The 15,208-nt window shown below is 38.3% G+C and overlaps 1 protein-coding gene and 1 pseudogene across 2 annotated transcripts in view; one reads left to right on the top strand and one right to left on the bottom strand.

Moving 5' to 3' along the window:
- Positions 1 to 2,659: 2,659 nt before the first annotated feature.
- LOC123380457 lies at positions 2,660 to 6,490 on the bottom strand (annotated as a pseudogene).
- Positions 6,491 to 6,546: 56 nt separating this feature from the next.
- The window catches only part of TMEM135 (transmembrane protein 135), a 255,216-nt gene continuing 246,554 nt past the window's right edge, over positions 6,547 to 15,208 (top strand). The window contains exon 1 of one of the 2 annotated variants that reach the window (XM_045038638.1): positions 6,547 to 6,903. In XM_045038638.1, coding sequence (XP_044894573.1) covers positions 6,763 to 6,903 — 141 coding nt within the window. In that variant the 5' untranslated portion in view covers positions 6,547 to 6,762. The remainder of the gene's footprint in view (positions 6,904 to 15,208) is intronic. The other variant, XM_011286541.4, reaches the window with a different exon arrangement.

The following is a 15,208-nucleotide window of genomic DNA, read 5'->3' as shown; positions in this document are numbered from 1 at the left end:
TGGTACACTTACATTTTTTATACATGACTATGTACAATAACTAAAAATTATGCACAAAAAAATCAAGCAAGCAAAAAAAAAAAAAAAAAAAAGAAAAAGGAAAATTGACCACTGAAGGCTCGATACGTATGCATGACCCTTTAACCTTGAATCACTACTTGGAGGAAAGTTGCCCTAAAGAGCCAGCCAACCCACTTTGGACTTCATGTGAGCACAAAATAAATCGTTCTAATTTTAATCCCCTGAGATTTAGGGGCATATTTGTTATCTCAGCACAGCCTAATCTTTCTTGGTTAATACAGGGTTTATCACCCACAGACTGCCAAGGTCAGAAACCTGGTTTATCAGCACACCAGGGGAGGCTCTGTCTCTCATAAGCTAAGTGACACAGAGTAAGTTTAGAAATGAATGCATAAATCAAAACATCAAATTATTAAATTACAGGGAGGAAAAAAAGCCCTCTTACACAAACTAGGATGTCAGTGTTGCCATGAGCAAGCCCTTTCACTTCAGACAGACCTGCAGCAGAAGTCAAATCGTAATAAAAGTTTGCTTTATGCACCTGTTCTCCGAAAAAGATGAATTCTCAGAATTAAATGAATCCAAAGTTCAATGAAATCCCTCTGAAAGCCCTTGTGGATCTATTTCACGGTGAAGATCGTTTTGTCAGTGGGTCCAGGATACCCAAGGTCCTGAACTACTGTTTCTGCCCCTGTAGGCATATGCCTGACTTGTCTCAGTGGCTCTCCCTTTGTTTGCTTCCTATCCTTCAACTTTTCCTTCTAGGCATGTCATTGCATTCAGTCTAACTTTTTTAGGTGAATGTGGCTGGCCTCTGAGGCATTCCTTTTACCTATCTATTCCTATTGTGTGTAGATTGTGTGTTTTTCATATCAAAGAATAATCATAAGTCTTTTACTTATGGTAAAAGGAGTTCTAAGTCAGGGAGGATGGTGTCCTCAGTCGTAATTATAAGTACTGGTAACATCATCAAACTAACAGAGACCCTGGGAATTCTATGACAGTGTACCTGAATCTTTTGTAAGGTTATTTGAGAGCATTTTGTGGAATTCTTGAAGGCTTGAAGGACAGGGAGGAAATTCTTACCAGAGCCTAGAAAAAGGGATCGCTGTTATATAGTAGGGGAAATTTTAGCAACACTGTTGCCTGCTAAATTGTAGGAAATAGAAAATACTCTAACAAACTGGTTCTTTTGGTTGATATTTCTGGGCAGAATGTTGAACTTTCATTTGACTGATTTTTTTTTTTAAATGAAGCCTGGTAAGATAGAGAGCGATGAAATTAAAAGGACTATTCAATTTTTTAAAGCAGAATTTATAGGAAATATAAAGAATCTAGGATCTTTGGGTTCAAAAGTAAAGCTGTTTTTCATTCTGAGCCTCTCCAGATGGTTAAAAGATTCTGAAACTAAGGAATTGCTTTAAGGCAAAGGTTAAATCCAGGGTGCAGCTGTAAGACTCTTTTTCAAGACTGTAGAAATATTTGATTGTTCTCCCTAGACCCTCTCAGCTTGATAAAAGGGCTTCTAATATTTTAAGGACATTTTCAAAAAACCTTCTGAGTCTCAGCTCAAGATGGAAAGTGTCTGTTGGTGTGGCTTTTTTAAGGGGTGCTTATATAATTTGATATATAAGAATCTTTCAAGTTTTTAGAGAGTTATGTTGGCAGAAGCATTATCTGTTTGGACTGAAACAGCATTAAGTATCAACACAACAGCTTTCAATGTTTTTTTGGCAAAAATGTATATTTACACCTTAAAAATTGAATGCAATATTTTAAATAAAATGATGTGAAGAAAAATGTGAAGTTATGTTATAACCAAAATTGGTAGAAGATCAGAATCATATGTAGCTATTTTGAAAACCTTGCCTAGTATCAACAAAGGGAGTGTGCATCTGAATATTGCTGGAATTAAGAGGTACCACAGTGTTATACCTAGTTTGAGCCATGCTTTGTCATTGTGTTCATGACTGATACCCATTTCTATGACTGCCTGTAAAGCTGAACAACTCACTGTTGCTAAATCCTCTGTCTGAAATCCTAAGAGCTCTTCCATTCTTTATTATTGACATCTTCAAAGCCAGAATCTTGCAAAAGCAACAGTTTTCAGCCTGGCATGTCTTCAAAGCCTTAGAATTCAGCCGCAAATTTCCAGATTCATTTCCTTCATACACTGTGCTTCTACTTTGAAGGAATGCTTTGCTTCACCTTGTTGATGAACCCTAAAGCCCCGTTATGGAATAGAAGCAACAATGAAGGCCCGAGAGAGTATCCAGCCAACTACTGGTCGTAGGCGCCTAAAAGAATAAATGGCTCATGTAGATACCAAGTGTAACATTACCTTTAAACTTAATGGTGGCATGATGAGAAAGAAGTCTTTCTTTTTTATTATTTTTATTATTTTATTTATTTTATTTTTTTAAACATTTATTTAGTTTTAAGAGAGAGAGAGAGAGAGAACAGGGGAGGGGTAGAGAGAGAACGAGACACAGAATCTGAAGCAGGTTCCAGGCTCTGAGCTGTCAGCACAGAGCCCGATGTGGGACTCAAACTCGTGAACCACGGGATCATGACCTGAGCCAAAGCCGGATGATTAACCGACTGAGCCACCCAGATGTCCCTGAGAAGACTTTCTTTTAAAACACAGATCTTATAATACCATATAAAGAAATTTACAAATGTAAACTGGTTTACTGAGAACTGCTCTATTTTGCAATTTCTTTTTTCATCCTGAAGTATAGATGGTCCTCCTTGAGAATTTACCAATGCCTTCCTCTTCTGGAGTCTTTACAGCAGCACCAGGATAGAGATACCCTTTCCATTCCTTTGAATGCAATAGTTGCCTGAAATTGCCTTATACCATCCAATTCCTTAGCACTGTCACCTTTGGCCCCTGTGACAGTAATAACTGTGTTTTTCCCTTCTTAAATGTCTTTAAGGTTTAAGTCTCCATTTAACAGTTAACTAAAACAAAATTGCCTGCTTTTAATTGTAATTTTAAAATTTCCTTAGCTATTGGTATATATTTGTTGTGCTCTATGGTAAACATAATCTTTATCATTGTGCATGCAAACTACATGTGCTATTACATTTAAAAGCAACTGATAGTTGGCAACTGTATTGACTGGTGATTAAAATGCTATTTTTTAAGGATTGTAAATACTAACACGATTGTTTGTTACTTGTATTTGGCATTTTATTTTATTTTAAATACATGTTAGGAATTTGGGGATTGATGTGTAACGTATTTCATTTTTCCTAGTTAAAAATAGGCTCCCGTTTAGCATTTTCTTACCGACTATCAGATTTTCAGGGATGGCTTATTAAAATTAAGTAGGATAAACCTGCATTGCTATTCCTGTAATTTCTGTGGACAGGTTTATGTTGTGTTTCTGATCCTCTCATATTTTGAATTGGAAATTTTAAATAATTTGTGATTATTTTGTTCTTGTCCAACCATTGTAGATTGGATATGCTAAGCCTGGAGATACCCTAATCATGAGAGCTGTATTTGGTCCTAGGAAAGATCCTGGACTTTGAATAGGATAGGGTAACTGCATGGAACTTTAGGTTGTCCCTTTTGTGAAGGGGAAGGTATGTTTATCCGTGGAAAGAAGAATGTGCCCAGAAATTTGAGTGACTAGAGGCATAGAAATATGGCAGACACTGCTCATTGTTCTCAGTATCTGTTTTTTCCATTTTGCTCAGCAATAAAACCCTAAATGTTAGCTGGGCATTTGTCCAACCAATTAAAATAAAAAAAAAAGCCCCATTTCCCAGCTTTCTTTGAAACTTAGTATGGCCATGTGACTAAGCTTTGGCCAACGGGATATAAGTAGTAGTTTGCATAGATCTTCTGGGAAGGTTTTTTAAAGAGAAGAAATAGGTCTTATCTTCCTCTTTTGACTTCCTGGCTGGCATGTGGATGTCATCTTATAAGTTGGGCTGGAAAGCATAGTTAACAGTTGGTAAAGCAACCCGTCAGGAGTCTGGGATCACTGATGGTTATGGAGCCATCCTCCTAGACTAGGGACTGCTAATGTTTACCTGAACTGAGAGAAACTTTTATCTTTTTACCCCTGCTATTTTGGGCTTTTCATCAATGAGCAATCCTCTCTTGTTGACTTTAAACAACTATCTTATTTTATCTTCTTGCCTATTTTTCATTCCCCCCCCCCCAGAATGCAAATAGTTTCATGAAAATAGAACCTCCCCTTTTTAGTAATATGCTATAATTTTTATGCTATAATTTTATAGTAATAACTATGCAATGTGGCTATTTTTGTGAGGATGAGGAGTTTGATCTTAAAAATAATGTTCCAGGTGAGGTTCATTTATACAGAAATTGCCATCATGGCTGATATTCAAAATATCTTTAGTGTTGTAAGACTCACATGGTAAACAAAACTATACTTATTCAGTACTGTATACGGAATGGTAAACAAAAAGGCAGTCATAACAGCTATTCCTTTTAAGAAGATATGCAGGTAATGGGAATGAACACTGGGGTATGAGGATAAGTTGATGACACAGTTAGCACAACTTAATTGGCATTCCTTTTGGGAGTGAGGGGTTAAACTCATCACAAAAAAGTGCTTTCAATGCATGGTGTTATATCCATCCTGTCATGTCATCAAAACAGACTTGCCAAGGAAGGTGAGGTGTATGAATGCTGGAGAGTTACAGAACTGTAATCAAGTGCAAGTATAAATAATACTAAGTAAAGTTTACCATCTGACAGGTGAAAACTACTCTCAATGCAATTAACTTACACTTTGCAGTATTCTAAATTATTCACATTGACAATCACATTCATTGTAGCACTTGCTGCAAGGAAGGCATATATAACCAGTTGTTTTGGCTAAAATATGATGGGATGGCATTCCTTGGGTTCTATGTAAAAGTAACAGTATGAAACATTCTAACAGCAATCACTGATAGGCTGCTTAAATGAATGCTATTTCTTTCATTCATTGTTTTGGAAGGGCCCATTGAGAAGGGCAAGTAACAGAACAAAACCTCCTACTATGCCGGTTGACTGAGCTGGAGAAGTGGAAGTTCCCTAACATCCAGATGGTATTTGTCATTTTATAAGGGGTTTCCTTCAAGTGGGACCACTATGTTGCCTTTGTTTCTCTCCAAGTGAGGAATACTCCTTAATATTATCCAAGCCGTTTACTTGCAACTTAAGTTTAATATCTGTAAATTTCTTTTTAATGGCATCTTTAGAGATAGCATATATCATCTCGTGTTATAAAGTGCACTTTCAGGACCCCAGAATTTAAATACTAGGTCTTCTTTCTTAGACTCTTGTTTTGAATGTGCATTATACAAGCAAATTGGCAATCATTCAGAGACAGCAACTTCACAAAAGATGTGTAGGGGTCCTCTACAATATCACTAGTGTCACCCACCAACATCTGCTTTGCTTTCTCTAACAGTGATTTCTTTTGCCATCGCATAAACGGAAGAGAACGAGTTTCTTTCTTTTTTTCTGATCTCGTGTAGATTTCCTTACTTTCATATCATTAACAACTTTGTTGACATCGTTGTTCATTTGTAACTCCAGAAACCCCAATACCAGGGGCTGCAGCAGGAGCTGAGGCTCAGACTCCGTGGGAGTGGGAGGAGGAGCGGGTCAAAACCTGGTCTCTCCTGTTCACATCTGAATCAAGGAGAGTTTACAACAGTGCCAGGAAAATAGTATGTGCTCAGTAAAGCTTTGTAGAATGAATGAAGGCTTGATTAGAACGGGAGTCCTTTAAAGGCAGTATGCTCCTGCTTTAAGAAGCTATAGAATTTAGGATTCCAAGGAACCTGGGTTATTATAGATGAGGAAACTGACATTTTAGAGGGGTTATATGATTTATAGGTCACACAGGTCCCTTGTTCTGCCAATTGATGGCCAAGCTCTCTATCGGGTATGAGTTCTAAGACCACTGCCCCCTCTACTCTGTCCACCATTTGGCCGATGATTGTCACGTGCGCTGCAGAAAGAACCGCTCAGTGGCTCAGTGGACAGAATGATCTACTGCCCTTTTCCCACACAGGAAGTGTACAAACTTTGCTAATAGATTTTTCACACTTCTCAGACACCACAGAATAGAAAGCCCAGCAACCAGGAGCAGCGCGGTCTCAACCAGCAGGCAGCCTTAGCCATTTATTAATTGGTAGTCTAGGGAAGGGAAGGTGGCAGTTCTGAGGAGGAAGGCTGTCCAGACTCGTGGCAACCGTCTTCCTCCACCAGCTAGCTCCCAACAAAGACATTTTATCCCTTTCTTCCACTGCCCTCCGTTCTACTTGGCAGGCCTTTGAAGAGGGCAGAGACGAGTACAGTGTGACCCAAGTCACCTACCAGGGCTCTTCCGACGCAGACGTCGCGGCCCAGCTAGGGGCTGACGTGGGCAGTCGGGAGACAGGCGCGTCCCCGAGTCGCGCTCTCACGCTTTCCGCTCTCCGCACGGCCCGGGGCTCCGAGGGCCGGGCGCGCGCACGCTCCGCCTCTCCCCGCCTCCCCGGTGCGCGCCCCGCCCCCTCGAGCTGCGATACGCCGAGCGCTTAACATCCGAGGACTTTGGCCCAGAGTAACCCTGCTCGCGTGACCTTTCCCCTCTATTCTGCACCTCCAGCAGCCAGCCCGGAGAGTCGGCTGCGGTCGGGCGCGCGCTCGGCTACCTCTTGCCCAGCTGCCTCCCGAGCTTCGGCTCGCCCCCTTGCTGCCCGTCCGCACGGCTCTCCGTCATGGCGGCTCTCAGCAAGTCCATCCCTCATAACTGCTACGAGATCGGCCACACTTGGCACCCTTCCTGTGGGGTCTCCTTCGTGCAGATCACCGGGGGCGCCCTGGAGGAGTCCCTGAAGATTTACGCCCCACTGTACTTGGTGAGATCCGTCAGCCCCTCCCCCACGGCGAGTTTAGTGTGGAGGGTGGGCCGTGGGACGCAGTCGTGCTTCCCAGCGGCCTGGGCGACTCGTTCTGTGTCGGGCTCTCATTCGGAGGGGCCAGAGTGTTTTGGGGGTTGTGGGTGGGATGGGGGAGGTTGCAAGGGGACGGATATCCCAAATGCTACACTCGGCGGGAAAAGGGGGAGGGGAACTTGATGTTGAGCTGTCATCCGAATGCCTGTTGATGGGAAGAGGATGGGCTCCCAACTTTAAAATTAAGTTAGGACACTTAAAATTGTGACTTAAGGGAACTGCAGTAATTTTTCTTTCTCTCGCCTTCTGATGGAGAGGAGTTTGTAGGTCAGCGAGACGTTGAGAAATGGCCCTCAGTCTTTTCTCATCTAATTCCCTCTCTAACCCTCATCCCCCTTTTTAAAGGGCATATTTGACAGCAAATCCCTGCGGGCTCAGATCTTGTCTCAGTTTGGGATGACAGTATTGTGGCTTGATCGTTTTGCAAATGTTCTTGCAGGTTCACAGAGTAGACTCTGGTTGAGATTTTGGGTGCCAGTTTAAAGGATGGTTCTCGACAGGATCAGTGAAGGTGATTAAAAGATCTGACTTTAGGTCACCCAAGCAATTTAAGTTTGGAGTTTTTAGTAGAGAATATTTGTAAATACATATATGTACCACTGAGAACTGTTAAAACAAGTTTGTGCTTAAATGTTTTCACCAGCATCTTTTTTTCCAATAACCTTGTTCTTGATATTAGAGATGTATTACTTTGGCTATCAAAGTTCATCCTCTCATTTTCTTGCCCAGTAGAGTATGTGTCTTAAGAAGGCAGAGATCATATATTTTGTATGTTTCCTAAGAGTTTTATTGTATATTCAGTGGATGATCAGTTTTTACCTCTCATTGAGTAATAATTTGGATTTATAGCCTAATATTTTTGAAAGTGTGTTAGGGCCATATCTGTGGTACTTCTTGAAAAGTCTGATTGTTTCTTACAGAGATAACAGAATATGGTAACTTTCTCTGGGCTTGCAGAAGTCAGTTTCACTTTTTATCATATAGACCCAGACATTAATATGTGTTAAGACACTGCCCCCTCTCCCATCATGTGAAAATGAAAATGAGAGTTTCTGATTTAGTTGGTCTGGGTGGGGACTGAGATTCCTCATTTCTAACAGACTCCCAGGTAATATTGATGCTGTTGGATCAAGAGTCACACTTTGAATATTGTCTCTTTAGTGTCCTGTTAGGATGGTGGTTTGTATTTAGAATTAGCACAGTACTTCTGTAAGTGCTTAATAAATGTCTGAATGAGTACAGATGTGAATTAATGAACTCATGAATAGGTCAGGAGTAAGGAGATATTTGGCAGGCCTAAGGCAGTGCAAAAGAATGTTAGTTATTACCACACACTCAGAACAAGTGGTACCCCTTTCCACACAATACACACATATATACACACAAACAACACAACAGCACGAAACAGTTGTTGAACTATTTTAACTGTAGGCCACCACTAAGATGAATGAAAGCTAGTGCCCACCATAATTTAGAATACAAATTTAAAATGCATAGTTGCCCATTTAGGGGGATGGATTCTATGTTGTTCAGGTTTTTAGGTGCCTTCTTTAAGGAAAACCTGCTCACTTAACTCACTCAGGTGGTTCTAAGACCCTAAGACTGACTGACTTTTTCTTTCTTTCTTTCTTTCTTTCTTTCTTTCTTTCTTTCTTTCTTTCTCTCTTTCTCTTTCTCTTTCTTTCTCTTTTCTTTCTCTTTTTTCTTTCTTTCCTTCCTTCTTGCTTCCTTCTTTCTTCTTTCTTTTTCTTTCTTTTCCTTCCTTCCTTCCTTCCTTCCTTCCTTCCTTCCTTCCTTCCTTCCTTCCTATCTTCCTTCCTTCCTTCCTTCCTTCCTTCCTATCTTCCTTCCTTCCTTCCTTTCTTCCTTCCTTCCTTCTTTCTTTCTTTCTTTCTTTCTTTCTTTCTTTCTTTCTTTCTTTCTTTCTTTCTTTCTTTCAAGAGCAGGGAAGGGGCAGATGGAGAGGAAGAGAGAGAATCTTCGGCAGGCTCCACACCTAGCATGGAGCCCCGGGCTAGATCTCATGACTATGGGATCTTGATCTGAGCTAAGATCAAGAGTTGCTTAAGTGACTGAGCCACTCAGGCACCCCTAACACCATTTTTCTTTCTTTTTTTTTTTTAAATGTTTATTTATTTTTGAGAGGGAGAGAAGAGCTTGAGTGGGGGAGGGGCAGAGAGAGAGGGAGACACAGAATCCAAAGCAGGCTCCAGGCTCTGAGCTGTCAGCACAGAGCCTGACATGGGGCTCAAACTCACGAGCTGTGGGATTGTGAGCTGAGCTGAAGTTGGACACTTAACCAACTGAACCATCAGGTGCCCCTAAGACTATTCTTAATTATGCTTTTACCAGGTGATTTCTTCAGGACCTCCAGATTGGGATACTGGCATTTACAGGTAGCTGACTCCAGAGTACAACTCTTTGCACTTTTGGAAGGAATAATTTACAAACCTCCCCTTTCACTGACCTTTAGATGTTTATACTGTTCTTCAGGGTACAAATATGTTTACATAATGTTTATTCATTGTGAGCCATGTTATCTAACCTATTATCAGTTCATCACCTCTAGACTGAATAAACATTTAAAAAGAGTTGGAATTGTTAGAAATAAACAACTTATGGGCAGAATCTAGTTAGTTGTGAAAGACCTGGAAACCACTGACTGCAGAAATCAGTTGGTTAATGTGGACTTAGGTCTTTTTTTTTTTTTTTTTTTTAATGTTCTTACACAGTTTTATTTTATGGAAAAAATAGTAATTCTACAACACTTCCAAAGTTTGATTCCGCTTCCAAGAAGCTGTTCCGATTTCTGTATTTTAGTGTGGCTTAGAGGCAGAATCCTGGACCCTGGATCAGATTGCCCATGTTAGAATTGTAGCTCACTACTTGCTAGCTGGGTAACCTCAGACAAATTACCTAACCACTCTAAGCCTCAATTTCTGTGTCTGCAGTATTGGAGAAATGGTAAATTTTAACTTGGGAGGTCTTTGTGAAGATTAAATGCGGCATAATATGTAAAGTGCTTCTGGCACAGAGTGTGGTCTGAGTTTGTAAAGGCAGTGGGTGAGTGGGTTTGCTAGAGAAAACGAGACCAGCAAAGGAGACCAGCAGTGAGACTTTTCAAAGTTCTTGATAATACACCATTTGTTTCTGCTTTTACTTAAAAAAAGAAAAAAAAAGACACTGAAGTCATGAAGTGCCTGAGATATGTTTGGATTATTTGACCTTTGGAGATCTTGGAATTTGTCTTTTTTTTGGTGTGAGGCCTGGCTTAGGGGGTAGGGGTAAGGGACTCACTTTATCCTTCTATTCAATAAGTATATGATAATTTTTACACAATTTGTTATTACATCTTTAGAGATTTAACAGTCATTTGGTCCTTTTTTTTTTTTAAATAAGCAATTGAATTATGACTTTTCCTATTCATTAACATGACATTTTGCGCTTGTTGAAACTTGTGTCTAATATGTGATTTATTTGATTGATCTCTGTTGAGTACAAATTGTCCTTCCAGCACATCATTTTTAGTTGAAAGTTGAAGCGTTACATTACACTAAACACTCCTCAACTCACCCTTTCCTGTAGCAGCTGTCTCAGTATAGCTGGCCAAATCTGGTTTACTATTGTTTGTCTCTTTAGTTATCATTGATCAGGGATAAAAATTAATAAGTATTGGAATATAGGATCTAAATAACTATGATCCATTATTGTTCATGTTTCTGAGTCAGTAGGTTCTTATTAAAACAGTTGTTTGGTTGATGAAAAAAAACTTAGAACAGTCTTCAAATCCTTAATATGTATTTTTCAATGTAGGCATTATTTACTTTTGCATTGTTGCTAGAAAATTCTTTTTTACGTCAAAGGGAGTAGTCCTCTGTCTGGGAATACATTTGGTAGAGAGAGGAACCTACCTGGAGGAGTGAGAGGGCCAGAACCATTCTGGTAACCCCTGTGATAACAGAATTTTCATCAGAATGCCTTCATATCCAACTCTAATTGATTCACTGTGATGCAGATTATTTTGAATAACCAGACCTCTTATTTACTACTTAGAAAATTATATTTGTCATAAACTTTGGACTCTAAAATTTTTTTTTTATTATTTACTGATAAATATTGATTAAAAATATATACTAATGAAGGGGATACTGAGGTTTGATGATTAGTTTTTATAATATCTGAACCAAGACTATTGGTATTTGGAATATTTACCCCCTATTCACTTACCAGTTATTTATTGAGTCTGCTATTTGCAGCGTGCTGTTACAGCAGCTGTGTGCCATGTGGTATGGTAAAGAATAAAAAAAAAATGAATGGGATGTATTTCTTATATTGAGTTCATAGTCCAGGAGGGGAGGTAAGGCATGCAGTACCCTGTAACATAAATTCATTGAGATAATACTATAAGGTACAGAGCAAATGGTTTGAGAAATCAGAGGTAGATTACATTTGAATGGAAGATAAGGGGAAATTTAATGGGAAAGGTGGCATTTTACTGTCCTTGAAGGAAAAATATGATCTGGAAAGGTAGAAATAGGTGATGGATAAGGGAAAGAATGGCTTAAACTAAGACGTTCAGGTAGAATAGGATATAGTACATGTTGGGGAATGGCAGATGGAATTTGGATTTTATTTGATATAGTAGGCAATCACTAAAAGTTGCCAAAGGGGGTGGTATGCTTGAGGTTGTTTCAGAAAGCTTAATCTGGCAGTGGTTTATAGAATTATTCGATTAGACTTAGTAACTCACTTTTAAAGTAGGGGAAAAAATTAAATGATGCTATATAATTATAAGCCTTGTTTATTGGGATTTGTAGAAGGTAGTGCCTTGGAGAAAGTATTTTCAGTGAAATAGGGTGGATTGCTTTGGGACATTTTGAATTCTAGCTACTAGTGTAATTTATGAGTGGAGAATGACCTGGAGGCATTGGGAAATGTGGAGTTGCTATTCTAGAGAGAAGATGGGGCTAGAGATTTAGGTTAAGATGTCATAAGAATATAGATGAGAGTTGAAGTTATGGTAGGTCAATAAGGAAGAGAGATCCTTAGGCCAATAAGGGAGAGAGTTTAGAAAGAGAAGATAATCCGAAGAATGTTTCTTTTTGGAGTAGAGGAAAAAATATGAAAGAAGCAGTCAGAGGTATGAAGAGGTTAAAAAGAGAATGTTGCAGAAAAATCTTGAGCAGGGAGTTTTGGGAGGTGTTAAAAAGTGGGAAGAGCGTGGGCTTGAATCTCAGTGCTGCCACATATTAGCTTAGTGACCTTGAGCAAGGTTCTTAACATATTTGAACCTCAATATTCTTATCAAAAAATGGGGGTAAAATATCTCTCATATTTTTTAGAAATATAAATCAGTACTTGTTATTCTTCTGCTCAGAACTCTCCATTGGTTTTCCAACTCGATTAATGTGCAAGCTTTACCATAGCCTAGAGTCGTACGTGACCTCACTGTTGCTTGTTTGATTACATATCATACCATTTCCCCCTTTTGTTTATTTACCTCCACCAAGATACAGTTTCATGATTTATTTTATATTTTTGAACCCGAGTTTTATTATTTAGAATAGAGAGCTCTTGATTTCTGAGGAATATGTTAAATTGGACAACAGAGTGTCAAAAAATGAACATTTCTAAGGAGTAAACTAATACAAGGTGGCTTCCTCTTTTTATGAGTTTTGACTTTGAGAGGAAGAAATCTTGCCTTACATTTGTGCATAAGCAATATACATATAAGTAATTTCTTTTATTGACTATGACAAGACAACCTGGATTAAAAGACTGAAGCACAGACTTATATCCCATTAATCTATGTTGGTAAGCTGTGATAGTGATAAAAAAATGTGGTAGGACTTTGATGATAGATTTATAATCTGTTCATCAAATGTTAATTGACTATCTACCAGGTACTGTGTTAGGTGATAATTAGGGAAGGGGAGTTAATTGAAGTGACTGCTTAACAAAAAGCTAAATAAAAAGGTTTTGGAGAGTTTTTTCAAAACATATTTGTACAATTTCTTGCAATATGTGTATAGTATGATGTTGTGAAAATGTTTATATCCCTGAGACTGTACTAGCCACATAGTAATGCATAATATTAGTTGATGCTTTTGATGATTAGGGGCCTTAAACTATTTCATCATAATGTAGTCTCATGTTAAAGATTTGTTTGAATCTCTGTTGATACAAGGTCAAACTTTAAAATTGTCTGTTGGTTTATCATTAATCTTAGCTTTTTTTTTTTTCTATTAATTGATCTTCTCTTAAAGAGTGTTGTCATTTGAATTCTTTAATGTTTTCCTTCATGTTTAATATGTCTGTTTCATCTTGGGAAACTAAGAGTATAGTTAAAGTGTATTCCTTAATGAGGCTGATTTATTGGTGAATTAAATTAGTATTGTCAATTGGTATTACAAACTGTATATGGTACTCTCTTTCCTCATGATTATACCTGAGGAGAATCAATAATTGAAGTGAATGAAAGAAGATTTTAAGTAATTTAGCTTTTAGCTGCATTGGAAAATATTCAGTAAAATGAACTTACATGTGAAAAGAAGTGTGAAAGGAAGGAAGAATGCTAGATCAAGTATCTAGCTAGCTCAAGAATGCTAGCTCAAATATATTTGAGCAGTTTCTGAATTCTTAAATTCAGAATGCTGAATTTACAGTGTTTTCAACTTACTACCATTTATTTTGTATAGTCTTTTGACTTACTACATGTGTCGGGTTGCACTGGTTTATTGATTCTAGCTCTATCTTGGCAGTGTGGATTGCGATTAATCCATTTTGGGAGTTGCCTCAGAGATACCTTTGTATCTTTCGGCAGTGGTGGAAGAAGGCCTGTTCCCATCATTAGTGATTTCTAAACCTTGAAGAAAGTAGACATGGGACCATTTTTTTTCAGACCTGTGTCTCAGAAACTCTCACATTAATCAGGATCAGAGTGAACTTCAGAGTGTGCTCATAGTTCCATTTGGAGTGTTAATGTCACTGTATTTACTGAAACTTACTTCCTCCCACTCTCCTACCTTTGTTTCATTCTTCACGTATTACAGATTGCCTACAATGAGTCAGAAATACAGTGGTGGGGGAACAAGATGTACTTGGACATTACAGTTAAGGGGAAAGATAAACTTGAATAGGCAAGAAAATTATTTAAACTGTGGTAAGTGCTGTTAAGAGGTACAGGGGGTTACTAGAGGGTGTTACAAGAGGACCCATTCTGGTATAGTAGGTTTGGGAGGGCTTACCCAATGAAGAGACACAGTGAATATATGAATATATATTAAGTACGTATATATTAGGTTTACCACTTATGGCACAAAACCCAAATTTTACCATGAGGAAATTGAGAGAAAAAGAAGCAATTACTTTATAGAGAGTATTTAATGATTTCTTAAATCCAATATCCTGGCCAGGATTTTGATTTCTTTCCTTTTGACTTTGGCTCTTGTTTAAACTTGAAACCAAAGGCAGTTATAAGGTATCTCAGACCGTACATAACACCTTGATTACTAGATTTGCTGAAATTGAACCTCCTTTCGTATAAAATGTATATTTTAAATCAAAGTAGTCAGGAGTTTTCAGTTACAAAGGATTACAAATGTCTGTTACAAATGTTAGAAAAGCTGTTTTAACCTGTTTGTCTTCACTCATCTAAAGGTAAATCAAGGATGTTTAAGACAAAATTATGGGATCTGGGAAGTTAAGCATCTTTTTAAAGCTTTCTTCTTCTGTGCTCTTTTCTTTTCTGGTTCAGGTAGATAATTAGGGTTATCCCCATTAAAAAATAATAAGAGGTGTTAGATCTATCACATAGTTGCTAATTATTAGGCTTCAGTATGAGTGAGTTTTAGCAAATATATCAGTACAAGTGCAGTTTTGGAGAATGGCTTTGTTTTCTGTTAATGGAATTTTGTATGTCAACCAATAATGAAGCAGTTTGGTATTTTTCAGTCTGCATGATCCCCTGATATCTGTGATTTCTTGCTGAAGTTGTCCCTATTTTTCTGGCTTGAACTCTTTAATTCTATTTTAAGGATTCAATTCAGTATACCCAATATTGTTGGAGAGATTGGAATATATGGGCATACTTTGTTTTTCATCTGAATAAAGTTCTTCAATAAGAAGTGTATTATTAGAAGTTTTCTTCATTAATTAAGGTATTTCATATTAGAGTCCATGATATTTGTGCTTAAGTATCTAGAAGATG

The sequence above is a fragment of the Felis catus genome, chromosome D1, assembly GCF_018350175.1.
Source record: "Felis catus isolate Fca126 chromosome D1, F.catus_Fca126_mat1.0, whole genome shotgun sequence".
NCBI lineage: Eukaryota > Metazoa > Chordata > Mammalia > Carnivora > Felidae > Felis > Felis catus.
This window is presented reverse-complemented; position numbering and strand designations above follow the sequence as displayed.